The 27,966-nt window shown below is 42.1% G+C and overlaps 1 protein-coding gene across 1 annotated transcript; it reads left to right on the forward strand.

Annotated features, from left to right (window-relative positions):
* Positions 1 to 358: 358 nt before the first annotated feature.
* On the forward strand, positions 359 to 27,676 carry LOC138975958 (uncharacterized). The gene is made up of 14 exons (XM_070348731.1): positions 359 to 944; positions 1,725 to 2,002; positions 3,387 to 3,495; positions 4,024 to 4,379; positions 5,455 to 5,625; positions 6,497 to 6,633; positions 6,985 to 7,180; positions 9,030 to 9,210; positions 10,338 to 10,442; positions 10,721 to 10,786; positions 12,274 to 12,337; positions 12,574 to 12,636; positions 23,729 to 23,916; positions 25,160 to 27,676. Exons 1-14 carry the CDS (start codon positions 704 to 706, stop codon positions 25,714 to 25,716), a joined length of 2,712 nt encoding a protein of 903 aa, XP_070204832.1. The 5' UTR covers positions 359 to 703; the 3' UTR covers positions 25,717 to 27,676.
* Positions 27,677 to 27,966: the final 290 nt, after the last annotated feature.

Below are 27,966 nucleotides of genomic sequence, written 5' to 3' on the forward strand. Positions count from 1 at the left end.
GATTGTACATGCGGGACCGACCGAGCTGCTGTTATTGTTCTGACACTTATTACTACACGGGGATTTTTTAAGTGCCGTTCACATGGCAATCTTTCAAGCAACTTTTCCCCAACTTTTGTCGGTTTGAAATCGCTCCCGAGGCCAAGTCGGCGAAAAGTCTGGCCCTGACGTTTTAGGTTCGATTTAGGCCAGATTTAGCAGCGACTCGAAAACTCAGTTGAGCGCTGCTCGACTCGGCCGTGACTTGGCGCAGATTTTGCGAAGACTGACTTTCCTGATTGTGCTTACTGATTGGTTAGCTCTGAATTATATATATATATATATATATATATATATATATATATATATATATATATATATATATCACCCATTGCACCTCGGTATAAGCAGACATAACGTATGTATGTGTTCTCGCTGAACAGTAGGGGAACGTATACTGTGTGTACTGTCAGCGTATACGGTAGTGTGGTTCGAAGCGATGTCTCCGATGAGGAGTGACAGTCAGTATAAAACTGTTATCGGAAACAGATAAATTACTGTAGTTCATGTATTGTTTTTTTTAAAGACATGTATACTTATACTGATGAATAATCTGGTTGCTACTTTCGCGACGAAATTTGTTTTTGAAATATGCGACTTTTTTCTTTTACTGCCAGTTTCCGTTCTTGACTTTTTTTTTTAATAGCGTGCCTATTGTTTCAACATGGCGTATCGACAGAAAAGGGGTCGGCGAACTTGGCAACCCATCAACACCGATTTTGAAATGCTTGACTGTTCAAAAAAGGGGAAACCCAAAAAAATGTCTTTGCCATGGAAACCGGGGAGGCCTACACTGGATGACCTTGATTTTCCCGAACAAACAGAGAGTTTTAAAGATGCCATCCCCACACTCTCAGTCGGCACAGAACCAACGCCAGGGTCATCTCTTCAATCCGATGAATCAGGTAGACACTCTGCTGTTCTTTAATTAATTTCTTGTTTCTGAAGCAGCGCTGATTACATTTGTCAATAGCAAAAGGGGTAAAGAGGGAAATTTAATGGAAACTTTGAGCACTTCAGCCATACCATAACGGGCCATAGCCGGAGTGACTCGGGGAGTGAGATGAATTTTGCTTTTTGAATCAAATTAAGCTTACTAATACTGTAAGTAGATCTACTGTTTACGGTGTAAGGAACTTTTGGTAATCTTGAACTTTAGTGTGTTCATTAAATTCACAGCTGAGAATCCATTGGCATTCTTTACTTATTTTAACGCATGATCTTGTTATTGTTTAAAATAGGGAGTGGTTTTGGAGCCTCCAGTCTAGGGAACCCGCAGTCACCAGTATCTCACAATATATTTAAATAGACTTTCATTTTTCACCCATCAGTCACCTTGCCTTCTTCGCTCAGTCGTTAGTGAAATGGGCTGGAGAATATGAGGTCACCGGTTCAAGTCTTGCCATTGTCGGTCCATTTTTATTTTTTATTTCAAAATGATCATCTGTTTAATTTTAAACTTGTTCCCCCCTCTCTGACAACTGCGAATAAACTGCATCTCTTTGAGCCTTCAGGCTCGACGGACCTCTAGCCACGGCCTTTAAAGTATTGTGGTGCCAGTGTGAAATTTGACATGACAAATTTAACTTGTGTCGCTTATAACTCTTAATCCTCACTTGATAAGCTAAGGGTATGCGTTTTTGAGTTTCCTGACATAAGTTTAACTTTAGAATTTTCATTTTCAGGGATCCAGGGTTTTATGGAGATTGACAGCAAAGAGGTCACCTTATCAGCCCATAGCCAGAGAAAAGCAGTTGAGGAAGACAGGTGGTGCGAACTCCGAGGATCCTTGTTGCAGACCAGGCTTGAATCTCTGTGCCCCGTGCAAATATGTAGCCATTGTCAGAAAAGGCAGACGGATATAATACGCTGCTGGGACTGTGGGCCTATGGTCTTCTTGTGTCATAACTGCTCCTCTAATATCCACCGGACAGTTATGTTCCACAAACCATATATTTGGAAGGTTAGAAACACTTACACTTAGTTAGAGTTAATATATTAATATCATCTATGTATTTTGCTATCTCTTAAATATTTATTTTCCCCACTCCTTGGTTTGATATTGATTTTGAGTGTTTCGCTTTTCATAGGCAAGTAATCTAATAAGGGAGAGTGTATTTTTCTTCATCCGGAGTCACGTATGCTGCTTTTACCATGTGGATCTAGCTCTTCGAGAGAAAAACAAACGTAATCACAGACACAGAGAAAATGATAACGTGATTTTTAAGTCAGACCAGAGACATACATTGAAGAGATGCGAAGCGAGGCCGGGAGGCGTGTAACTCTTGGGGTACCGCGTTCGGTCTGCGTGACCTCGCGCGATTGTCAGCCACTCATCCCGTACTACGCTGTTGTTCCTTGCCTTACATTGTGCGCGGAGGCAATGTTTGGGAGCTATTATTATCTTTTGTGCGCAACTTTACTTTCCCTTAACTAGCAAATGCATTACTGGTGTGTACATTAATCTGTTTGTATAATTTTTGACGCACTGTAATTAAATTTGATGCTTTTATGTCTCACTCAAAAGTGGTTCTCGCACTCACACTGGCGTGTGGATACAAAGTTACAAGTTCATAAAGGAGAAATGAGCGAAATTGCTTTCTTTATCATTCATCTTCTAATCACCAAATGATGCAATAATTTTCTTCTTGTGATTTTCTGTTTCTCTTGAGTGCAAATAATGAACAGTTTGCATGTTTTATTATCTATGATTTTCTATGAAACAGTTATAATTCTTTAAAAACACAACAATTATCAACGTTTACCTTTAAATGGTTATTTTTCTCTAAATTATGGATGCAAAAACGTTTTATTCAACTGTCCATGTTTTTTTTTGGTAAAGTAGACACTTGCACAATTATGCATTCTTCCCATACATGTAACATTATGTCACTTTTATTGTCAATTTATTATTTATATTTTATTTTGGAGTGCAAAGTTTGGTAAATGATAGCTCAGTTCGCAGCCGGCCGGTGCTAGACAGAGGATTACTTGCCCCTGCCGTAGGCAAAGATAACGCGAGCGGGAAGACAGCGCTTTGCATCTCTTCTATCTATGTCTCTGGTCAGACTAACAAAATTAATTATGTAATTTTTGTTAATTTCCATTGTGACTGTGAGTCAGATATGTTTCATAAACACGTTTGATTTTCAGTAAGATTTTACTTCATATATTTCCCACTTATTGTTTTCACAGAGGTTTGGTTTAGAACGTTGGCAATCTGTTTTTTTTTAACAGTACGTCATGTTATCTGTTTTTGGTATAATTGATTAGTTCATTATATTACATGAGACCATATGTTTTTACAATAAAGCAATTTGGTCTTTGACACACTTTGTATAATTCAGGAGGACAAGATGTATTGGCCAGTCCAGGAGGTACCTCACCTGAAACAGCTGCCCAGACACATTTGTGACAATGTCAGCACCATTGACATAGTTGTTTTTGATGCACATGGTAAGTACAAAAGTGTTTCATATTGTTCCCTTTCTCTGATGGTTGTGTGATAATCTTTCTTATTTATTTATCTTCTTCTTCTTCTGCATTCGTGGGCTAAAACTCCCACGTACACTCGTGTCTTTGCACGAGTGGAAATTTACGTGTATGACCGTTTTTACCCCGCCATTAAGGCAGCCATATGCTGCTTTCGGAGGAAGCATGCTGGGTATTTTCGTGTTTCTATAACCCACCGAACTCTGACATGGATTACAGGATCTTTTTCGTGCGCACTTGGTCTTGTGTTTACACGAAGGGGGATAAGCCACTAGCAGGTCTGCACATAAGTTGACCTGGGAGATCGGAAAAATCTCCACACTTAACCCACCAGGATTGGAACCCTCGACCTTCCGATTAAGAGGCTGACGTCTTACCACCCCGCCACAGCGCCCGTCTTTTATTCATTTATGAACCAATGGATAATGAACTTACAGTTTTTCATTTGTTTACATTTAGTCAAGCATTGACGTTCTGTTTATATCCATCCAGGTGTATCACAAGATGTCAGGATGGACATTTGTCCCGATGAAGGTGTTGCTGTGACGATGCTCCAGTATGGTTTGTGGCCAGCAACCCCTTGTAACCCAAGGACGGCATTCAGCTTGCAACTGCTGGAACTCTGTGTTTGTATGCAGCTGCATGGATCTTTGTCTGTGCAAGCATTTGCAAACTCCATCCAGGAGCTGGACCTCCTCATGGGCATAAAAACAGCGGCCAAGACCAAGCCGGATTTGTACCGCAATCTCATTGGTGCAATCAATGAGTATCGGTATCATCGCACACAGGTGACAAGAGAAGGCAGACTGGCTGATGTTGATGTCCATTCCTGTGGAGTTTGCGAGGAGGTAATATTTATAACTTTTTTTTTTTTATCTAGAGGACTTGTTTTAGTTTTGGTAATTAATTTATCACCAAGAGGGGTAATTTATTTTGTGTTTGGGATATATAGATGCAGGGTTGTACCTTAGCACTTGCCCGCCGGGGGTGGTTTCAAATTGCTCTGTGCGAATTTAAAATTCCTCTTCACTGCCTGTCTGGCACGACAAAGGTGTAAATGCAACACAGTCAAATGGAAGAGCAAAGAGCTCTCGCATTCGGTGTGCTACAAGACACCATCTTCGTTCAATGCGTTTGCTAGCGTGATGCTGTCTCTTACCTCTCACTCGTGTCCAAGCTTCGAACTTGCACTTAACCACACGTTTCAGTAACAATGTAGAGATTTCTTGATTCTTGAAGTGTTCACTCCACTGCTGTTATGGTATTGAACACACGCAAACAGGAGATCTCGAGAGGCAGCGAAAATCAGCGTTTGTGGTAGGATCAAACAGATTCAAGGTTAAAAACATCCAGGACCACGAATGGTCTGTTCTTCACGCTACATTGTCTAAGATAATGCTGCTCAGAAAAATCTGTTGAACAGGTTTTCATGCTGTTCAGTGTTTTTGTTAGTGTTAATGGTTAGTTTTTGTTTTCTGAGTGCGATTTCATGTGTGACTGGGTGACAAGGGGGTATGTGTGATTGTGTGGTTACTTTCTTAGTTACTGCTCTTGTTAGTTCAGTATTTTGGCCCCCGCTATTCTGGTTAGCATCCAAAATAGGTTAACCCTTAGGCTGATAGTTGCAACATATGTTGCGCTACTGGCTCAGTCTGTTTGGTCGGTTCCGATTACCTCCATTGGATGTGAAAACCTATATGACCGTTTTTCTTTATTTTTCTCTGTTAATTCACTAGTGGCTATGTAACGTGTGTTACAGAATTGCACCAGTGTAAGGGTTAAGGTACACCCCTGTAGATGTTAAGCTATGTATAGGCTATAGCTACTTAAAGTTATAAACTGATTTCATGCAAATTGAACTGTTTCAACCCATCATTAGCATGTTTAGAGATTAAATACCTGGCTTGTTTTAATTTGTAACAGGACAGAAGTCGCTCCGTGCTGTCTTTGGATGGTAACTTTGCCTTGGTCCACAAACAACGCAGCGGTAATTACCAGACACCACGTCACAAGGACGGCTTCTTTGTTAAGGATGATGAAGTCAGTGAGTTTGTCAAGCAGTGGACAGCCAACGCATCATCCAAGGATTGTTCGGTATGTTTCCAGTCTACCTCTCTAGAAGTCTTATAATTGAGAAACTGGATCAAGTACATAGTAACAAGTTTTACAAGCATTTTGAGCAGTTTGACTTTAAAATTAACACATGGATACATTAATTTTCTGTACACTGCTGCTATCAGAACTGCCAACTCTTTCAGCGTAGCTTGCTTTACTTCTTGAAAGCCAGAAAACAATTACATGCATAGTGTCCCTGTTTGTTGGGAGTCCTGGTACTCATTTCAGCTTCTCATTATGTATCACAATGTAAATATAGCTCAGGGTAGGTGATGCCGACACTGGAAAGTGCAGCCCTGAAAGTGGCGAGTAGAAACATGTAACTGGCGAATAGAAATGTTCATCTACTCACCAAATGCAAGTAAAGTTGCTGAAAGAAATTGTTGGTTTGGCTAGTAAAGTTTGCTCTCTGGCTAGTCAATTTCCAGAATCACTAGCTAAAGGCTATTGCACTAGTTTTGGGACTTTCAGGTCTGAAATGCCGTTTAAGATACTCCATAATGAACGTGTATATATATATATATTATTATTAAGTAATATGAGACTGAGAGTGCTAAATATATGTTGTGTGCAGCTGCACACAGCTGTGCATAGTGACAAAATCTACTGCGCTCAGCTGCATACCGTGAATTTAACTGCGCATGATTTGCTAGAAAGGGGTGTCCCGCTTATGTGAAATGAGTTGCGGATGCCGTTCCTTTTTGAGATATGACTAAACGCTACATGTACTATGTATCGTCATGGAAAATACATTAAGAAGCAAACACTGAACGCAGGACAGCTGTTAATAATCTTCTTTGGTTTTGTACTATTAGGTTCTATTTATCAAGTATAATACCTATGTTTTCAGGATTGCTCACAGTTCCAGGCTGGTGATGCTATCCGATCCAAAAACAAAACCAAAAAGCTGGATGTCACTGGTGTATTTGGTTCTGTGTGCCAACATGAATTCCCAGGCTTGATGCTCAACATGAAACAAGGGGAAATGTGAGTTTTTTGCAAAAAAGAAAGTGTGATGTGCTTATGAAGAAAAAAGCAGCTACGAAGCCGGAATGTAATGGGAGTGTTCCCGCTCCTAGATGTCTTCTTTTATGCCCTCACATTGAATTCATTAGGGCATGTCTCCTTTTCCAAGCAAGCTGCTTTAGTGAACCACCAATATGACAAGTAGGCACACACTAACACAAACATCAATAAATATACACTCAAAAATCTCTTATTCACAAATCACCTAAGAACAGTAAGCTTACAACAAGAAGAAGAAGACAACATTATCTTAAAATTTTTTAATTTTTTTTTAATTTTGAGCAATATGTTTCTTTTTTCTCTTATTTGTAGCATGGCATATCCATCTCTGCTGCTTTCAAAGTTGCCACAAAGAACCAGCGACTTGAGGGAGAAACAGCAACTGATAATGTATGATGTTGGGTGCAAGCTGCACAAGCATTTGAAAAACCGCATGAGCAACTTGGTGGAGCAGTTCCGATTCTCAGTGCCTGCCTTCCATCGTTTTGCACACAACATGCCTTGCCAGGTAAGCATATGATATATGTATTTCATTTTATGCCTCATGAATCTTCTGAATGAATTTAAAACTCTTTGGTGAGAAAAAAAGCCTTGAGAGTTACAGAACTGTTCTGTGATGCTGGTGTTAATAATTAATTGATTGTCCCTGCTCTGCACATTTCTCTGCTCTGCACACTTTGCCTGCTCTGCGCATTTCCCTATTGTGTGTGTGTGAGTGTACTCTCACATACTTTTCCTTTTTGATGTGTCACGGACATGAAGATAAGATGCTAGAATTATGTTTTAAAATGATATCTTTGGTACATTATGAATTTTGTTTAGGTTTGTTCAAAACTATAACAGATTTAAATGTTTTTGATGTACAGTGGTATGTCTATCTAACGTCTTTGAAAATGTAACCGAAATTCGGTTATATGGAGGGAACGTAACATAGAGGATTGTTTTGTTATGTCCGGGTCTGTCAATGATCCGGAATGACATTGGTGTTTTGATTGATGCCGCCCACAAAGTAATGTTATTCTTTCCTTAAACGATTATGGTAACCTGTTTTCTATTCAATTAATTACCAACACAGTTTTCTTGCTTGTTTAATGAAGCCCCGTAACTACTCATGGGTTAAAGGTTTGAAATAGACAAACTGAGGTTGAACGAAAGCATGCGGTCCTAGCATGCACATCAATGTCGATACCACACACGATACCCAGCAACGATTTCGTTAAAAACAAAGAAAAGTGTCCCAAAGGCAAGGAACAAAGCGAATAAGAACCGCGGCAGTGTGTTGAAAATGATGTAAAATTGTAGCCAAAAGCGTCAGTTTTCACGATGAAACTTGACTCACTCATTCAAGGGACAACTGCACTACTGTGTGTCCACAGAGTTGAGTAATTTAGGACACTCCACTACTCACCTTCAAACTTCACTGACGGGATTCTGAGGATAATCTATTGTATGTCGCGTCATTCGGTCATGGATCGGGAAAAACCAAGAACAGTTCCAGATTTCAAAACCCATATTCGTCGGCCGCCATTGTTAGCTAGACCAAAAATGTTTACACACGCTTTGCATACCTACATCGCAAAATTTCATGACATCACCAGAACTTTCGATTTTGGTTCGATGTTCGGATTGCTTTCATAACGTTTCTGTAACTTTGCGTGTTTAAAAGGTAGTAGTTCCTGCACAGTTCTTTGCAAAATGAAGCAGACATCTGGTGAATGACCTTTATCTATTCAAAATAAAGTAATGACCTGAAATAGAAATGAAAAACCATGGCTTCAGCCGTTAAGGTGCCGCAGGATTTCAGCACGTGTTTGTGTCCGTAACGCTTACTCGCTCGACTGGAGATATAAGTTAGAGTAAATCAAACCCGTGATAATTTTGGGAAAAGTTGTAGTCCATGTATGGACGGCCCTATGTCGTATTAGAGAGGGGGGACGTAATATGGAGGTGAGAAATACTAAGACGAAGAAGGAGAACAAATTCGTCAGAGAAAAGTCGGTCGTAATATTGAAGGCCCTAGCTGTAAAAGAGAGGGGTGGTAAAGGGAGGTACCACTGTATATCTGTAATGATCCTGATAATACATAATTCTGCTCTAAAATCTTTGCGATAAAAATTACAAGTTCAGTGGCAGAGATGTTTGAAGCAGTTCAACTTTACATTGTTAGAACCCATTTGTTTCTGCAAGATGAAAGTTAGATTGACAAGATGGAGATGGAGCCTGAAACTGTATCCTGAATGCTTGAGACGCTCAGTCATTAGCTCTATCAGGTACACTGATCCTCCTTCTCATTTAGTCAAGTTTCTCGTGACAAACATTGGGTATTTAATGTCTTGTAATTGTTATTCCTGTTTCAGCTTACCTATGGTCAGAGGTGCACTGTTGGAGCTGGTCTCTGTGATGGTGAGGGAATGGAGCGTGTTTGGAGCTACTTGCGAAAATTTGCACCAGCTTCCAAACAGATGGCCATGGGCAGCAGAGAAGATCTGCTGAATGACGCTCTTTTTGCATACTCTAGAAAAAGCTTTTCAAGGCTAGGTTTGTGTAACTCTTAATAGTTAATGTTCATGGTATTAGTATTTGTGTTTTTATTTGTTTCCTCTGCTTTTTTTGTTGTTGTTGGTGGTGGTTTTTGATACAAAAGCACCATTAAACTGGAAGAAATTATTTGTACAGTTAAGAACAGTAACTGCAGATACCATCACAAATGTAACTAATTTCCAAGTGGAATTTTTTAATGGTCAAAGTGACAATGTCTCTTTATCATTGGGAATGGTATCAAGGCATGTGTCACATTAAATACCATTCTCTACAAAAAAGGCTATTTGACTCAAGCAATTCATAGCGCCCTGGCTTTGTTATTAGTTTTTTGTTATCAGGCTGGTTTCACTTTCAAACCAATTGCGCGGGGATTTCTGTATTTCCCAGTCATCATTCAGTACAGGCACTAGGCATTTCAAATTGTACCACCTGTGTGTGCAAATGCATGCACAAGGATCCTTCTAGTTTTACTTTCATGGGCTGAAACTCACACATAAACTCATATTTTGTGCATGAGTGGATTTTTACATATATGACTGATTTTTACCCTGCTATTCAAGCAGCCATAGGCTGATTTCAGCGGATACATTCTTGTTATTTTCTATTTCTATAACGCACCAAACTCTGACATGGATTTCAAGATCTTTTCTGTGTGTACTTGGTCTTGTGCTTATGTGTACACATAAAAGGAGTATGCATTCAAAGGTCTGCTTAATATTTGACTTGGGAGATCTGAAAAATAACAACCTTCAACCAATTAGACGCAGTAGGGATTTGAAGCTTCTGCGTGAGAGGTCAGGGTCTTATCCACTAGGCCTCTGTGTCTGGCACACATTGAGTAACCAATGTCGGCATTACAGATCCAAAGTTTAGAGCAAATGTTCAGGGGTTGAGGAACACTTGAGAAGCTTGCACCAATACTTTTGATTGCAGCAGCCCTCATGGCAGGATTACAAAGCATGTAGGGGATATATTGTCTGATTGCATGAACAAAATGTCTTGGTGTGTTTGTTTCCATCTTATTTTTGGTTCTCTTGCCGTTTTAGTGTTGTTATTTTTGTTTTGTTTACTTTACACTTCAATATTTGCTTATTACTTTTGTTTGCTTTGTTCTAATTGCTTAGGAAAAAAGCTGTTGAGGCAGATGGAAACTGCAGCCAGAATGAAGCAAAGGTCACAGTCTGACTTCCAGGGCATTGAGCAGGAACTGAAGGGCCACCCAGACATAGGTAGGTGCTGTCAGCTCCAATGCTTTCATTCAAAAGTAAGGTCGTTATTTGGTCTTGATGGTTATAAAAATATGTTCAGTTCTGTTAGGGTGTTCTGGCTTGATATGGGCTTTTTTCATCTGCAAGCTGTACAGGCCTTTACTTGTTGATAATTGACTCAGTATTGAGAAGCGTGTTGTTCTCTTGTAATTTGACTTGTCATTTTGATTCCAAGATAATTGCAAAGTAGTTTGACAATAATTTTTTTATTTTATTTATTTTGTTGTTGTTGCTTTCAGCTGGTACTTCAAAGGACTGGTTGACAGCTTTGCAAAAGGATTGTACCTCACAACCCAGCGTCAGAGGTGAGCATGTAAGAAACCATAAATAAGTGAATGGTTCAAGAACTGTTGTGGTCTTTCTGGATGATTTTTAGAAACATTGTGAATTAAAATTTAAAAGGCATTACTGCAAAGAACTTTATGTTTTATTGTAATTCAATCAAGTTTGCGTTTTAATGAAACAGATTTTGTGATTGGTCAAAATGCCCAAACTCATGAAAAATTACCGGTCATTAATTGTCGATAACCACTCGCTAAAAAATCCATTAACAACCTGCTGGCGAGGCGCATTGATACAGCCTCAACTAGTCTCGGTTAGCTTTGAGGGTCATTTTACAAGGAAATATGAAGGCCAGCGAAATACCAAGACCATTTATATGCGAAGTGATGACGTCGAATACGTGACGTAAGTTGATGCATGAATTCTTCCGGATTACGTCAGTCAATTCCAAAGATCGCTTTTGTGATGAAAAGAATGTGTTTTGAGTTTGCTGTCAAAAAACCTGTCAAAAAAGAAGGGAAAATGTATGTGAAAGAAAACAAAACAGGAGCAGAGTGATAATATAGGAATACAGAGACATATTTCTTGGGACTTGACCCTGGCAGGTAGGTGGACTGAAAGTAGTGTGTGAACAGAACGGAACCAATTCTGTCTGTTTACCATCGCATGAAAGCAGGAAAGAGATCGTCGTCAGATTGAATTACAATAACATTAACATGCTTCCATTTGAAACTTCTCAGTCTTCATCTTCATCCATCGGGCTTCAATTAGCTTTGGTCAGGCGTCAATATGACGACCTCGAAGTTTCAAATGGAAGCATGTTTGTGTGTAATTAAAGTGCCTTTTTCAGAAAAGATGTTGTGTTAATGATAAAAGGGAAATTTGTCACAGAAAAATTTGTGAAAGTTTATCAATATCTTTGCATTCTTTGTCCATTTTAGTTGATATATAAATAGAGAATACTACATAGCTTGCTGTGTCGTACCAGATTTACACAAGTTGTTTTTTTTAAATATTGAACTGCGAGTGAAAGCGAGCTGTTCACTATTTGAAAAAGCAACGAGTGTAAATCTGGTACGAAACGGCCAGCCATCTAGTATTCTGTTTATCTTGCATACTGTACTTACGTGTATTTGACTGAAAATATCCTGCAGTCGAGGCAGCTAAATTGAAGATGCTTGTTTTGCAACCTTGATCTCTTCTAAAGCCTCGTGCAGTCTATTACGTCAAAGCAAAGAAACGTCACTGTGAAAGTGTGGCGTGATGTGTTCTAAAAATTCATTGAGGGTAATTAGCGAGCGCAAATTCTTTAGTTCTATAATGACGTTTGTCTCGGTGACTTTGAAATCATAAGCAGTCGAAATACAGGTCCCTGCCAGACTTGCTTGACATGACCTCATTTTCATGATATACACACGTGTGATTTGAACGATTATTATCTCACGGGTGTCTCTCTCAGGAATGTAGGATAAAAAAAATATTTAAAAAATGTATATGTTGTCATTTGTAGGTGATGCAAAGCTGACATTGAGGGAGGAGTATGCATACACCATTGTGCAAGTTGCAGAAAAACGGTAAGTATGTAGAGACGGTGAAGAAAAAGTACAAATAAGTTTTGAAGAAAAAGATTACAACTGAAAAAATCGTCTGGTTAAAAGCCCTTGTGTGTCAATTTTACTGAACACCAGTGATTGACACACATTTTTGTTTAAGCTAGTCCTTTATTTCTGTGATAATAACATAGTAATGTAATTAAATACATTTAAGAACACAAAGATAAATCTACTTGTTAATTTGTTCTTTGTTGCAGAGCTGAACTGCAAACAAGTGAATCAGAGAACACAAAAGAGAAACTTTCTGCAGACATTGAAAGGTGGGTCGAATGTGTTGCAAACCTTTTTTAACAATTTTTTTTTAGGGTTCAAGGCATTTTTAGAACTTGTATTGACACGGACAGTGGGCTAGTGGATAAGATGTCTACCCCCCAAGTAGAAGGTCTTGGGTTCGACAAAGTATGTACAGACCTGCTAGTGCCTTATACCCCTTCGTGTGTACACACAAGCACAACACCAAGGGCGCATTGAAAAGATCATATAACCTATGTCGGAGTTGTGTGGATTATAGAAACGTGAAACTTCCAGCATGCATCCCCTGAAAGAGGCGTATGGCTGCCTAAATGGCATACAGGGAAAGGCCCACGCATGCACAAAAAAAACAACAAGTGTTTCAGCACATGAATTCAGAAGAAGAAGAATCTTTTATTGGAACTAATATACCCAACCAACCACCCAACCCCTTCTTTCAAACTTGTGTGGCAGATTTGATTAAAACCGGGGGCTGCCAGGGGATTGTGCAGGATGTTTCTTATTTACTCGTGATGTTGTTTGACCTCGCGTTGTGTTTTGTTTTGAGTGTAAGAATATTTCCCGTTTCCCTCTCTTATCCCCGATGCAGTAGACTCTAGTTTTCAACTCTCATACGGCCAACGGCCTCTCTCTTGCCAACGAATGTAGCCCACACCGTGGTTGTACAGTTTAAAACATCATTTTTATTCTACAAGTGCATGAAATCAAAACATGCCACTTTCACGCAGACTCGTCACTTCACAACTATCTCTGTCGTGTCTCAGTACTGTCGCTGACTGTCGTTTACACAAGGGGGGTGATTATCAGGTTCCCGATTGACAAGGAACTTATTCAGACTTAAAGTCTTTATAACAGAACTCCCGATTAACAAGGAGCTATTTAGTGCATGAGATACTATCACTATCAGATTCCCGATTGGCAAGGAATTTATACAAACGTTATAACAAAACTCCCGATTGACAAGGAGCTATTTAGTGCATGAGATGCTATCAGATTCCCGATTGGCAAGGAATTTATACAAGCGTTATAACAGAACTCCCGATTGACAAGGAGCTATTTAGTGTAGACTGCAAGGTTCCTAGTTCACAAAGAATGATTAAACAAGTTTAACAACAGATCTAAGCAATTAAATCCTTACGGTTAGTACTGAATGAAGGCCGGCTTCCGATTAACGAAGAAGTCGGCTAAGGTTTACTTTTCCCGGTTAACAAGGAATTTAGTTAAAGTTAAATGACTCCCGATTAACAAAGAGTGCCGCGCACTTGAAATCCAAAACATTATATAGACCTCAAATCTTTGGACTATTTCGCATAATCATGCGCTACAGTGAACTCTGACCCTGAATCACTAACTTCCGGCAAATAATCCGGTTCTTCTTCAATTTATACTACTCTATTTTCCGCTAACCGTCGTTAAACAACCATGTCCGTAAGGGACTATTATCCTAAAGAAACTTATCATTTTATCAAACAACTCCCGCACATCGATACTAACAGATTAGCAGCTGGTCGTCTGCAACAAAGTCACGTCTGCTTGAAGCGTCAGTGCTAAGCTGTTCTAAAAGCTAGCATCGTGCGTCGTAAATTACGTCACATAAAAGATGGCGTCAAGTGCATGCGTACCAATGAAGTCACTCAAACACGCGCACGCACGCTGAATATTATTACGTGGGCTGTAAGGCTATTCCCTCACAATCCCCACCACTCAAATTCAATGTCATTTTGTTAACAATTAATTGAATAAAATTGCAAGAGATCATCTGGAACACATACTAAATATTTCTTACTAGTGCCCTCGAAATGTCCTCGGGCAAACTTATCATTATCCATGCGATAATTATTGTCTCTTTGGTTGAACTGACTTCAACCACAAGCTATCTAACCTGGCCAGCGCTAAAGCTAAATGCATTATTGTCCGTGCTGGCCGGTCAAGAGTATCGAAACTCGTAAATGTTATAACTTCTCAGTTCGCCGAATGCATGGCGACGTCGACGACCCACAGAAGGTTAGAGGTGTGTGATGACGGCGGCATTGCTGACCCACAGAAGGTTAGAGGTGAGTGATGATGGCTGCATTGCTGACCCACAGAAGGTTAGAGGTGAGTGATGATGGCTGCATTGCTGACCCACAGAAGGTTAGAGGTGAGTGATGATGGCTGCGTTGCTGACCCACAGAAGGTTAGAGGTGAGTGATGATAGCGGCGTTGCTGACCCACAGAAGGTTAGAGGTGAGTGATGATGGCGGCATTGCTGACCCACAGGAGGTTAGAGGTGAGTGATGATGGCTGCATTGCTGACCCACAGAAGGTTAGAGGTGAGTGATGATGGCTGCATTGCTGACCCACAGAAGGTTAGAGGTGAGTGATGATGGCTGCATTGATGACCCACAGAAGGTTACGGACTTGCTGTGACACCGGTTTTGCAGGGGAGGGTGTCGCATTACCCATCCACCGGGAGCCAATGACGTTATGCGACTAATGTTCTTTGTAGTTAGACAGCGGGGTGGTTAGCAGGCATCTTCTTCTTCTTTCAACCAGTTGGCCGGTTAGCGGGTTAGCAGGTTATTATGTTATCATGAAATCCACCCCCTTACCCCTTTCTGGACTGAAAACCCCGACATGAAATGTCTGGTTGATGAGGAACTTCCTGCTTGCTTTAAGAGCCTCCATCGTCTGTCCCACCCGCTGGCCCATGCCAACCAGCCGAGTTTCCCACCTATCACTCTGGGCGTGGGTAGTGGGCAGCTGGACGGGGAAATTAGCGGTGGGTAAATTGTAACTGGGGAGCTGTGGCTGGGGGGGAGGGGGGCTGTAGTATCCGAAATCGGCTAGCATTTCCTCCACCTCCCTCTCTTTCCTCCTCTCCTCCGCTGTCCTTATCCCCGCTACCCTCATTCTTTGCTCCCTCGCCTCTCTCTTCTTTCTTTCGAAAGGGGAAATTGGGGGGTGGGATTGCAGGCGGCGACCCTCCTCCTTTTTCTCTTCTTCTACAGTCGTGATTAAGAGACGGGGATGGGTTGAGAACACATGCCCTCTGAGGCTCTTCCCCGTCTTAAAGACCTCCCCGCAGTTCGGGCAGACACGCATCTGACAGAATAAAAGTAAAAATTTAATCATAAAGGGGCAAACGAATTTCTGACAGGACTGGGGCAGAAAATCGGTACTATGGGGTCAGGCTAACGGGGGGGGGGGGGGGGGGGGGGGTCTACCACAGCGATAATAGTCTATTTCCCCTTTTCTTTACCATTCCCTAAGCCTTCTCCACCCCTCTGTACTGTTTAAGGTCATCCTTATGCACCCACACAGAGGGACACCCCTCTTTATACTGCAAGAGCACGGAACTGTAACCCTTCACCGCCATTACCTGGTAGGGACCCGTCCACCCGGTGCCTAACTTCTGATTGGCCTTGGGGGGGTACCACCTCCACACCAGGGACCCTACTTCATAGTTCCTTCTTTTACAGTTCCTGTCATAGGACTTTTTCTGCCTACTGGCGCTACTCTTCACGTTCTCTCGAACGAACTCAAAAGCCCGCTCCAACCCTTCCCGTAACCACTCCACATAATTATTGGCTAGGGCAATCCCTCTTCGTTTCCCCCGGGGCCGGACCCACGACCATCCCGATAGGAAGAGTGACCTCACGCCCAAACATTAGCAGGTTAGGGGAACACTTAGTGGACTGCTGCTGGGAAGCCCTATAGGCCATAAGAACGAAAGGTATGTGATCGTCCCAGTCACTCCGTTGCTCATTAACCAAGATGGCTAACAGCTGTTGTAACGTCTGGTTAAACCTTTCTACGAGCCCGTCGCTTTGCGGTCGGTAAGGCGTAGTCCTTGTCTTGTCAATGTCCAGTAAGTCACACATGCATCCAAACAGCACACTTTCAAATTCCCTCCCTTGGTCTGTATGGATGGAATTAGGAATGCCAAACCGGCTTATGAACTCTGTGACCAGCTTATCGGCCACTGCCTGGGCCGTATGATTCTCTAGGGGGTAGGCCTCCACCCACTTGGTAAAGTAGTCTGTCACTACCATGATATACTCGTTACCGTGATTGCTCATCGGCAAAGGGCCTACAATATCAATGGCTATTTTGTCCATAGGGGATCCCACGTTTACGTGTTGTAATGGTTCTTTCCCCCTCCCAGGACCAGGTTTCTTTCTCGCGCAAGGGATGCATTCCGCACACCATCTCGCAACATCACTATGCATCCCTGGCCAATAGGCCACTTGCTTGACTCTAGACAACGTTTTGTCACGTCCAAAATGACTAGACGATCTAACGTCATGTGTCATTCTCATAATGCGGTAACGCACTGCTGAAGGTGCCACTAGCACCGTGCGAGGTTCACCAGTACCCACGGCCGCAATCCGTCGGTAAAGTATTCCCTCTATCACCCTCAAGTTATCCCACAAGTTCAACAACGACTTGACCGCCTGACTATACTGAGATGCTTCGTTCCCGCGTGGCCTTTCAACTCCGCTATTGATCAACTCGATGACCACCCGCGTCACCGGGTCCTCTGTTTGCCACTGTCTTATCTCCTCCGTTGTCCAACTATCGGACCAATCGCTTCGTAGCCCCTCTAAACATTCCAAATGATCTGACTCACTTCTCTCGGCTGCCCCGTCCGCCGCAGCGGAGTAGGCGCCCTCCCCGGACTCAATCTCTCTCACGAGATCATGTGTGCCGGGTACCTCACTATGGGTTCGGGACCCCTCTGGCGACCCGATAGTACCCGTAGCTACCCCCGTTCCTGCTTCCCCTTCCGAGTGAACAGAAACGTCACCCTGCGGACACGAACCTTCTCCTAGACTCTTCTCTAGAGATTCCCCTGTGCCCACAAAGTACCCAGGTGGAAGGCAAAACTCGCTAGGTGCCAAAACAAACTCATCCTCGTCCCACGAAGCAGATTTACTCTGAGAGCTTCCCTGACCATCCCGCTTTTCTTTTCCTTCCCCTGTTTTATGTTGAGAGCGAGTAACCATTTGGTGTTTAACGGGAGGCGATTCCTCACGTCCTTTTTCTGCGACGGATACCCCAGTTACGTCCCTTGCTTCATGCTGGGCAGATTTACTCTGAGTAACCTGATTTCCGTCTATGCCTGTTCTTTGAACAACCTCGGCAGGGGTTGCGGCGTTTGACCCGCTTTCTCCCTCCTTTGCATCTTGTTTCACTACATGCACATGCGTGCTCTCGCCTACGCACTCTGAACAGTTGTCTCGTTTGCATGCACGATAAGGCTTGCGTGACATTGCGTCTGAATTGCCATGTAGTGTGCCTTTGCGATATTCCATGTCAAAATCATATGAGTCTAGCGTAGCTATCCACCTGGCGACCATACCCTCTGGGTTCTTAAAATTCCTAAGCCACCGTAAGGAACTGTGGTCCGTTCGTACGAGGAATTTCCTACCTGCCAAGTAATGGCGAAAGTGTTTCACGAACGTGACCACTGCGTATAGCTCACGATACGTGACACAGTACCTACGCCTGCTGGGACATAGAGTTTTGCTCGCATAGGCAATCACCTTCTCTTCCCCATCCTGTACCTGGCTAAGCACTGCTCCCACTGACCATCCCGATGCGTCGGTGTCTAACACAAACGTTCCCTCTCTACGAGGATAAGCCAACACTGGGGCCATGATCAATGCTTCCTTAAGCTGCTCGAATGCCCTCTGGCAGTCGTCACCCCATACAAAGATAGCTCGCTTTTTGGTCAAACTCGTGAGAGGCACAGCCTTGTCGGCAAAGTCTCTAATGAACTTCCTGTAATACGAGGCTAGCCCCAAGAAACTTCTAACCTCCGTCACCGTAGTGGGAGTAGGCCAATCTCTGACTGCCTCTATCTTTGCTTCGTCACACTTTATCCCTTCTTCAGAGATCACATGCCCGAGAAAGGACACTTCCTTTTGATACAACTGACACTTAGCAGCCTTCAACCTCAAGTTCGCCCTCTGGAATCTTTGAAATACCCTCCTCAGATTTTCCAGGTGGTCTTCCTCGCTCTTTCCCATAACCACTATGTCATCCACGTATACCAAAACCCTGTCAAAACCTACTCCTTGGAGCGTTAACTCCATGAGTCTCTGAAAGGTCGAACAGCTGTTGCACAAGCCAAAAGGTAACACCTTGAACTGGTAATGACCCACATGCGTACTGAAAGCTGTCTTTTCCTTGTCACTATCCTTCATTTCAACTTGGAAATAGCCCTGTGCCATGTCTAAGGTAGAAAACCATTTGCTACCCGCCAAGAGATCGAGTGACTCGTCTATTCTAGGCAGAGGATAAGCGTCCTTCTTTGTCAACGCATTGAGCTTTCTGAAATCAACACAGAAACGTACGCTACCGTCTTTCTTCTTCACTAGAACCACGGGGGCAGCCCAAGGGCTTTCACTTGGCTCTATCACATCCGCTTCACACATTTTCCTCACCTCTTCCTCGATCACCTCTCTCTGCGCTATGGGGGGTCTACGAGGGGGGATTTTGACTGGTCTGTTTCCTTCCACATTGATTTCGTGCTTGGTCCTTCCGGACCGTCCTAACTGCCCTGTGGTCTCGTAAAAGACTTCTCGAAACTCACTCACTAAACCCAGTAACTTTTCTTTGGTTGGGGCGCTCACTCCCCCGTCTACCTTTCCCATCATGTCTGTCAATGGCGCTGATAGCCCCACACCATCTTTCTCTCTTCTACTATCGTGACTCTCTTTCTCAATGTCCCTGTTTTCCACCTGCTCTACTGCTTGAATAGAGGCTACCATCATTCCCCCTTCTAGATGCATCTCATGTTCAGAAAAGTTCGAAATCGGAACGTAAATTCCCTCGCTCCCGACAGATACCATCGCCCTAGGCACCTCCATACCCGGGTGCTTGTTAGCCTGACGTAGGGGTTCTATGAGTCCCTCCCGTTTTCCTGTCCAATCTCCCGTTACCATAGCCCTGACCAACCTTTCGCTATTGGGGGGTATGTTCACTGATTCCGTGACCTTAACCCTAGCGCACGTCTGACTCGCTTCACTGATCATCTGCACCGCCCGGCCGTGAATATGCAAGGTACCCTTACCAAAATCAAGAGAGGTAGCATTCTTTTTCAGAAAATCCATCCCCAGTATGCCCTGAGCCCCTTTGATCTCTCCCACTACCATCTGGGTCCTGAACTTTTGCCCATCGATGCTCATAGAGAATCGGCCTTTTCCCTGAACTCCCAAAGGATCGCCGTTTGCCATGCTCAAACGATTGCTAACTGGGTTAAGCTTGGGTCTCCTATCTCCCATAGCTTCAAAAACTTCCGCCGAGAGAATAGTCATGCCTGCCCCTGTATCGACCAACATCTCTATCTTTTGCATGCCCACTTCGACCGGTATTAGCCAACAGGCGCCTGCAGCTATGCTTACTCTCACGGGTGGTTGTTCTTTACTACCTTGATTGGCCTTTGCGTCTTCACGGTGGGCTGTGTTCTTGGCCTCGAACGCAACCCCATCTAGTTTAACGGCGCTGACTGAGCGTTCCCCCTTGGCTGTACCCATCCCCCTTGTCTTTCCTTCTTTCTAGGACACTGACGAGCGAAATGTTGGGGATCACCGCAAACGAAACAGCTACCCGTCTCGGGCTTCCGTGCCCTGCCTCTCGACAACTCCTCTATTTTCTTTTCTAACATGTCCACTTTTCTACTCATGTCTTCTTCGTTTGCGTTTTCCTCTTTCCTTCCATCCCCTCCTCCTACGTATCGGATCGCTGACCCAGCGTCCTCGGGCTTTTTCAACGTCTTTTCGGGAAACCCGTTATTCTTGAAAGCTACGTATTCCCCGGCTAGCGACACTGCTTCGTCTAGGGTACTGGGGTGTCCGAACTGCACCCTCTCTCTGAGAGCCTCTTCCGACAATCCACCAATAAACTGTTCTATCAGTATGAGTTCCCTTGCCCCAGTTTCCATGTCCCTATAAGCCCTGGTAGCCAAGCGACAGAGTGCAAACCCATACTCCTCAACTGTTTCCTGATTTCTACGTCTTCTGTTGCGAAACTCGCACCTGTACGACATCACTCTCTCTTTAGGACTGAACCTCTTTTCCAGCGCGCTGGTCAACGCAACGAAATCTCTCTTTTCTTCCTGTTGCAAATACCCCAACACCTGCTGAGCAGCCCCTCTAAGACTCAACGACAATTGAATCCCCTTTTCTTCTTCTGTCCACTCATTCCAAGTCGACACCCCATCAAAATGTTCTAGGTAGTCATTCAAATCAATTGAGGTACCATCGTACTTATCAGCCTGAATCGATTTCCTGCTGGCATGTTGGTAGGGTTTTTCCCTCTCTATGAATAGACCTGGGCGACGTGTTCCCTCATCTACCCTATGATTGGCTGACCCTTGACCCCGACCTGCATAAGCATGCGCATGACCGTTCTCGGCCTGTTCGCTCTCAACCTCGTACCCTGAGTCAAAAGACATGTGCATTTCGCCTTTCTGTTCATTCTCTGGATATTGTGATGGATACCTATATCTTCGTGGTGTTTCTGACCACCTAGTCTGACCTCCCCGAAGGTAACTGTCTTCCATTTCTATTTCTCTTTCTTCTCTCCTTGCCATCGAACCCTTAGCCGTAAGAAAACTTGGTGAGAGAGCGCTCACGACTTGCCCTAGTCTTGACAAAATACCCATCTTTCTTTTGTTCAAAACAATTCAATCTTTGCGAAACCTTCGCCGAACTTCCACTAACATGAACTATATCAACTTCATAAATGGGAATGTAACAGAACTTATTTCATAATAAGCCAACACATTTCAAATCCTGTCTGAACCTACGTCATACAAAATAGCAACAATCCCGCTTCAAATCATCGTACACACGTGTGGCAACAATGTAGCAAATACAATGAAAAAATGTTTCTTTCTTACCTTGTTTTTCGACGTCCTTCGAAAACAAACACAGTTGGAGGCGTTTCCTCTCTTTTCTTTCTCTCTTTTTTTTTTTTTTTTTTTTTTCAACCACGGTCTGGGCTATCTGGGCTACCGTTAAATTTACTTCTACTAGATCTACTAACTTTGTTAAAATCCTGGTGCACGGTCACCATTTAATGTGGCAGATTTGATTAAAACCGGGGGCTGCCAGGGGATTGTGCAGGATGTTTCTTATTTACTCGTGATGTTGTTTGACCTCGCGTTGTGTTTTGTTTTGAGTGTAAGAATATTTCCCGTTTCCCTCTCTTATCCCCGATGCAGTAGACTCTAGTTTTCAACTCTCATACGGCCAACGGCCTCTCTCTTGCCAACGAATGTAGCCCACACCGTGGTTGTACAGTTTAAAACATCATTTTTATTCTACAAGTGCATGAAATCAAAACATCGCCACTTTCACGCAGACTCGTCACTTCACAACTATCTCTGTCGTGTCTCAGTACTGTCGCTGACTGTCGTTTACACAAGGGGGGTGATTATCAGGTTCCCGATTGACAAGGAACTTATTCAGACTTAAAGTCTTTATAACAGAACTCCCGATTAACAAGGAGCTATTTAGTGCATGAGATACTATCACTATCAGATTCCCGATTGGCAAGGAATTTATACAAACGTTATAACAAAACTCCCGATTGACAAGGAGCTATTTAGTGCATGAGATGCTATCAGATTCCCGATTGGCAAGGAATTTATACAAGCGTTATAACAGAACTCCCGATTGACAAGGAGCTATTTAGTGTAGACTGCAAGGTTCCTAGTTCACAAAGAATGATTAAACAAGTTTAACAACAGATCTAAGCAATTAAATCCTTACGGTTAGTAATGAAGGCCGGCTTCCGATTAACGAAGAAGTCGGCTAAGGTTTACTTTTCCCGGTTAACAAGGAATTTAGTTAAAGTTAAATGACTCCCGATTAACAAAGAGTGCCGCGCACTTGAAATCCAAAACATTATATAGACCTCAAATCTTTGGACTATTTCGCATAATCATGCGCTACAGTGAACTCTGACCCTGAATCACTAACTTCCGGCAAATAATCCGGTTCTTCTTCAATTTATACTACTCTATTTTCCGCTAACCGTCGTTAACCAACCATGTCCGTAAGGGACTATTATCCTAAAGAAACTTATTATTTTATCAAACAACTCCCGCACATCGATACTAACAGATTAGCAGCTTGTCGTCTGCAACAAAGTCACGTCTGCTTGAAGCGTCAGTGCTAAGCTGTTCTAAAAGCTAGCATCGTGCGTCGTAAATTACGTCACATAAAAGATGGCGTCAAGTGCATGCGTACCAATGAAATCACTCAAACACGCGCACGCACGCTGAATATTATTACGTGGGCTGCAAGGCTATTCCCTCACACTTGAAACAAAATCAAAATTTTTAGGTTCATTTTGTGATTACGGTGATTTGTGAATAAGAGATTTTTGGCTCACGAAGTGTAGCCTATGCGATCGTAACTGTCTGTCTGTGCGTTTGTGCGTGCGTGCGTGTGTGTGTGTGTATGTCTGTGGTAGAAACTTTAACATTTCCGAGTCTATGTGTGAGTGGTTATCCAAGACTATGGATAAAGCTCGCATAAGATTACGTCACGGTCAAAAGTGTTTGACGTCAATTAATGCATCATGACGGCATGCCTCCCTGTAGTCTTTCTCTCTCGCGTGGTGTGTGTGGTCTCGGTCATTGTTATTTTGAGCGGGCCGAGACTATTTGGCAGTCGTGTCCCTGTAAGTAGGCTACATGCAGACACAGACAGATCTAGATCAAGTGTCTCTCTTTCTTGCACAGTGTCACCTAAGCTTACTGTGTGTGTGGGTGTGTATGTGTGACGGACTGATTGAGTTTGTGTTACTGTTTGTCTATTTCTTACGTGAGCCTTGAAGGCTTCGCCTCTTGTTGAATGTATATTTATTGATGTTTGTGTTAGAGTGTGCCTTTTTGTCATATTGGTGGTTCATTAGAGCAGCTTGCTTGGAAAAGGAGACATGCCCTAATGAATTCACTGTGAGGGCATAAAAGAAGACATCTAGGAGCGGGGACAACCCATTACATTCTGGCTTCGTAGCTGCTTTTCTTTCATAAGCACATCACATTTTCTTTTTAGCCTGTTGTGTGGCTCACTTAATTTGTGCCTAATTTTGTTTCAGGCTTCTCATTCAGGCACATAAGCTTCAGAGACGCTGCAGACTGGACAGACCACTGGATGCAAAAGATGCCAGCACTAAGAATGCAGCAGTGGAAGCCAAGGCAAAATTTGTGCGCACCAGCCTTTCCACTGCACTGACTTTGTCAAAAGAGAGGCAGTTCTTGAACCACCTCCGTGCAAAATATGCAGGTGATTTGTAAATGTCTTGTCTGGGGGAAAAAGACAGTTGACTGTGTCTAACAGATAATCAGGGATCGCGCTAGCTTTTTAAAAAACGCGTAAGTCATACGCAACGAAACGAAAAAAACGCGTCACGGACCAATATTTTTGCGTACTACGAAAACACGTACAGACACAAACAAAACACGCACGAAAGACTTAAAGACACTCCTTACCTAAATACGGCGAGTTTTCCTGTCGAACTCCGCGCACGCCTGTCGAATAACACCCCTGCTGTCTCCAACCTTCGGGCCTTGCGAGTTTGTTTCCCGCTCTAATACGACTAGACACACTTTCCGCCTTTTGGAAGCGCGAGATGGGAGAGCAGCTAATGTCTGTTTCATTATCCGACAAGACATTATCTGGAAATACCCTCGTTACGTTCGTTTGCGATACTTCGATGCAAAAAGAAACGGACTTTAGTTTTGACGCGCAGATTTCATGTGTGTCGTCACTTCTCGAGCCCTATAGTCAGTTTCAGGATCGGGTGATTATTAAGTCAGAGCAAAAGCGCTGCGTGAAGACAAGAAAAAGTTACAATATTTTTGCGTATGGCTTACGCGGCGCGGCGAAAAAAACGCGTCAGCGACTTTTAAAATGCGTCAAATACGCAAAAAATCGTGCGTAAACGCGATCCCTGGATAATGCAGACTATATTTATTTTATATAAGATAAACTTTTGTTTGGCAAACTAGGGGTTGCTGGTACTGGTAGCAGCACTCAGGCAAAACTGTACTTTTTGAGACTGTGAGATTAAAGTATCTCTTGTGTTCCCATTGTTATTCACGTAGCAAAATCACTTGAAGGCCTATCTAAAAGATTTGATGAGTGTTAACACATTTCTGCACTAATGAAAACAAATTGATTAGCAAGATTAACGATTGAAGTTATGTGCCTGTAAAGATCAAATTGGATCTCAAATGGCAATGACGCTTTTAAGTTTAATTTATCTTTGTTATGCGTTTTTTCCTCTTAATTTAATTTGAGAGCAAAATTGTTCCCATGATGGCATAAATAATTTTCAAAAGATATATAAGTTCAAATATTTGCTCTGGTCTGATGCAAATATATTTTCTTTGTAATAAAAAAAAAAGTAGGTTTTTTTTTTAGAAGTTTGCTCCAGTGTCCGCAGTTATTTATTTTATACAACTCGTAGACAAGCTTTATCTCACAGCTAGCACTCTTTGTTACGTTTGTGTGTGTGATCTAACAGATGGACAGTCGGTGGCCTCCAGGATTGGCAAGCAGCTGAAGATCAACAGCCAAAACTTGGCCAAAGCTTCGGACAACTTGGCGAGTTATGGCTGTGAGGTGAGCAGCAAGGACCTGAAGGACCTGGACCACCCTGTGTATGTCCAGCTCCAGGCATCAGGACTCAACCACCTGCAACAGAAGGCAGCCCTGGCCTATGCTGACTTTGAACGTGCATGTGAGGGGGAGGAAGCAACCAAAAAGGATATGGGCCTTTTTTTAACATGTTTAGCGAAAAAGGAAAAGAAGCTGGACATGCTCATCTGTGACGTTCCGTTAAGTTCCGATCAGTACGGGGAACTTCACATTTTGTGTGCTCGGAGAATTGCACTCGAGCAACTCCATGAAACTTGTGCAACGGACTTTGCCAAGCACATTGCCATTAACAGTTGGGTTTATTCCAAAAGCCATCTGCTTGAGACGCTTTCAGCAAGTTCACTAGAACCAACATTTGACCTCCAAGAATGTGATTTGGTAGAATGTGACGAGGTGGAGGATTCCAGTGATGATGACATGTGAAGAAAGACCAGGCAACTGACAACAGTGTTGGCTAACTTGAAATGTCAATAGGTCATAGTGTTATGCAGTGTTCATCTTTATAGTTGGGTAGAAGCAGACATTGTTTGCCATTGTCATTTCAATAGCGCTATTTCTCATGATGAACTGAACATGCAAAGGGTACATTACCATTAAACGCTAATTGCTACTTCTGAGTAAATGGATTCATAACCTTGGTGGGTGCTTACAAGGTCCTTGATATGCTGTTTTTGCAAGGAGTATAATCTGCACATACTGTACACGGTAATCAGAACTATTCTTAAGGGGTAATTTACAGTGCATTTGTGACTACAAAGTTTATGCTTTGAACTAGACTTTCTTCTGTTAATTGAGTTAATCTCCAATTTGGAGCATGCATATTTTTTGTTTTTGTTGTGTGGGTGGTATTGATGTTATTTACATATTGACATACTCACTGGAATCCTCCTCCTCCTCACAGTCTACCAAATCAAATTCTTGGAGGTCCAATGTTTGTTCTAGTGAACCACTAAGTTGCATAAATATTTGTAAGTTTGCGGACAATACAACTCTTAATTTGGATGGGAGTAAGGAATCGTTTGTTGAATGTGTTAAAACTTACTAGAGATCTTTTTGAATTCTCTGGATTAAAGATAAATAATGAAAAAACTCAAATTGTCTGGATCGGAAGAAAGTAAAATTCATAAGAAAGATATATGAGGGACGTGAACTGGGATTGTTAAAGTATTGGGAGTCGATTTTTCAACAAACACCAACAACATTTTGGAAATTAATTACAATAAAAAGAGATTAAAATAGTTTTGAATGATTGATGCCGAAGACAGTTAACTCCATTCGTTAAAATTATAATTTTGAAAACCATGGTCTTGTCCAAATTGGATTATTTATTAACTGTACCATTGCCAGACCTATCCGAAGCTTTTTTACGAGAAGTTAATGCAGCCTTTTGTTCCTTCCTGTGGAATGGTAAATGTGCAAAGATTCGGGGAAATGTCGTCTGCAGACCTTATTGCCATGATGGTTTAAATATGTATGACATTTATACTTCTGTGGCATGAGTAAAGATAAATTGGATTCGCAGGTTCAAGATGTTGGAATTTCATGTAAAAAGTAGTTTAATTTTTATATGACACCTGGATTGAAAGATATTTAAAGTTGGTGCTGGGTATGGAAATGTGTTACTGAAGCATTATAATAAATGCTGTTCCTTATTTAAGGTAATTGATACCAATGATTGTGTTTCCGAATGTATACATTACAATGTGAACATCACACGAGATCAGGGACTATTGTAAATAAGGCATTGATTGAAAATGATGCACTGTTTGTCCATCAGTTGTTACATTTCAATGGAGATTTGTTACTTTTGAAGTCAAAATTTTTATTTTATTTTATGGAAGTGTGCTTCAGTCCTTAAGAAAATATGAGAGAAAAGTGAAAATTGATTCGTTAAAAGGTTTTCAGATTTGGGATAATAAACCTTGGCAGATTATTTGTAGAGGCAAACAGACCATTAAAGGAGTTTTTTTGAAAATAAAATTTGATAATAACCCTGCTGGCATGACTAGATGAAACATATATTTTTTGCAACATGAACTGGAAACAGATTCATGATATGTGTTTTAAAACAACTTAGGACACACAGTAAAAATGGTTCAAGACCAGATTGCTTCGTGGCATTCTTGATGTTGCCAGCCGGTTATTTGTTCAAAAGATTTTTGACGGTCCACTTATGTCTTTTGTATAAATGGAAATGAAATAATATCCCATATATTTTGGTATTGCCGGCTTGGTCAAACATTTCGGACTGAATTGGAAGATTTGTTAAATAAAAGTTTTATAGACAGTCCAAATGTTCTTTTTACATTTGACTTTGCAGACCTTATCAATTTGCCCAGATTTTGTTGTTGTTGATTTATTTTGAAAGTCACCATGTGACTCTTCAATACAAAATGTCTTACCACATGTTTGATTTGCCTCATATCTGTGTGTGTGGGTGCGTGTGTATGTGTGTGTGTATGTTCATTAAAAACTGGAATCGGACATGAACCTAGACAGATGATTAATGATTACACTCAAAGTACAACACTTCATACATTTACATTAACCCTGCAACCAAAGAACAAAAAAGACAGTGTTTCAGAGCAGGTAGTTGACATGACATTTTTAGTGTTGCAAGGAAAGTTTAGAATTCCAGGAGGCGATTCACCTTGCATTCAGTTGGCTCCTAGT

The sequence above is a fragment of the Littorina saxatilis genome, linkage group LG9, assembly GCF_037325665.1.
Source record: "Littorina saxatilis isolate snail1 linkage group LG9, US_GU_Lsax_2.0, whole genome shotgun sequence".
Taxonomy (NCBI): domain Eukaryota; kingdom Metazoa; phylum Mollusca; class Gastropoda; order Littorinimorpha; family Littorinidae; genus Littorina; species Littorina saxatilis.

Coding starts and splice junctions, on each gene's coding strand:
- LOC138975958 (XM_070348731.1), top strand. CDS start 704: ATGGCGTATCGACAGAAAAGGGGTCGGCGAACTTGGCAACCCATCAAC. Junction 2,003..3,386: donor ACAAACCATATATTTGGAAG/GTTAGAAACACT, acceptor TGTATAATTCAG/GAGGACAAGATGTATTGGCC. Junction 5,626..6,496: donor CATCATCCAAGGATTGTTCG/GTATGTTTCCAG, acceptor CTATGTTTTCAG/GATTGCTCACAGTTCCAGGC.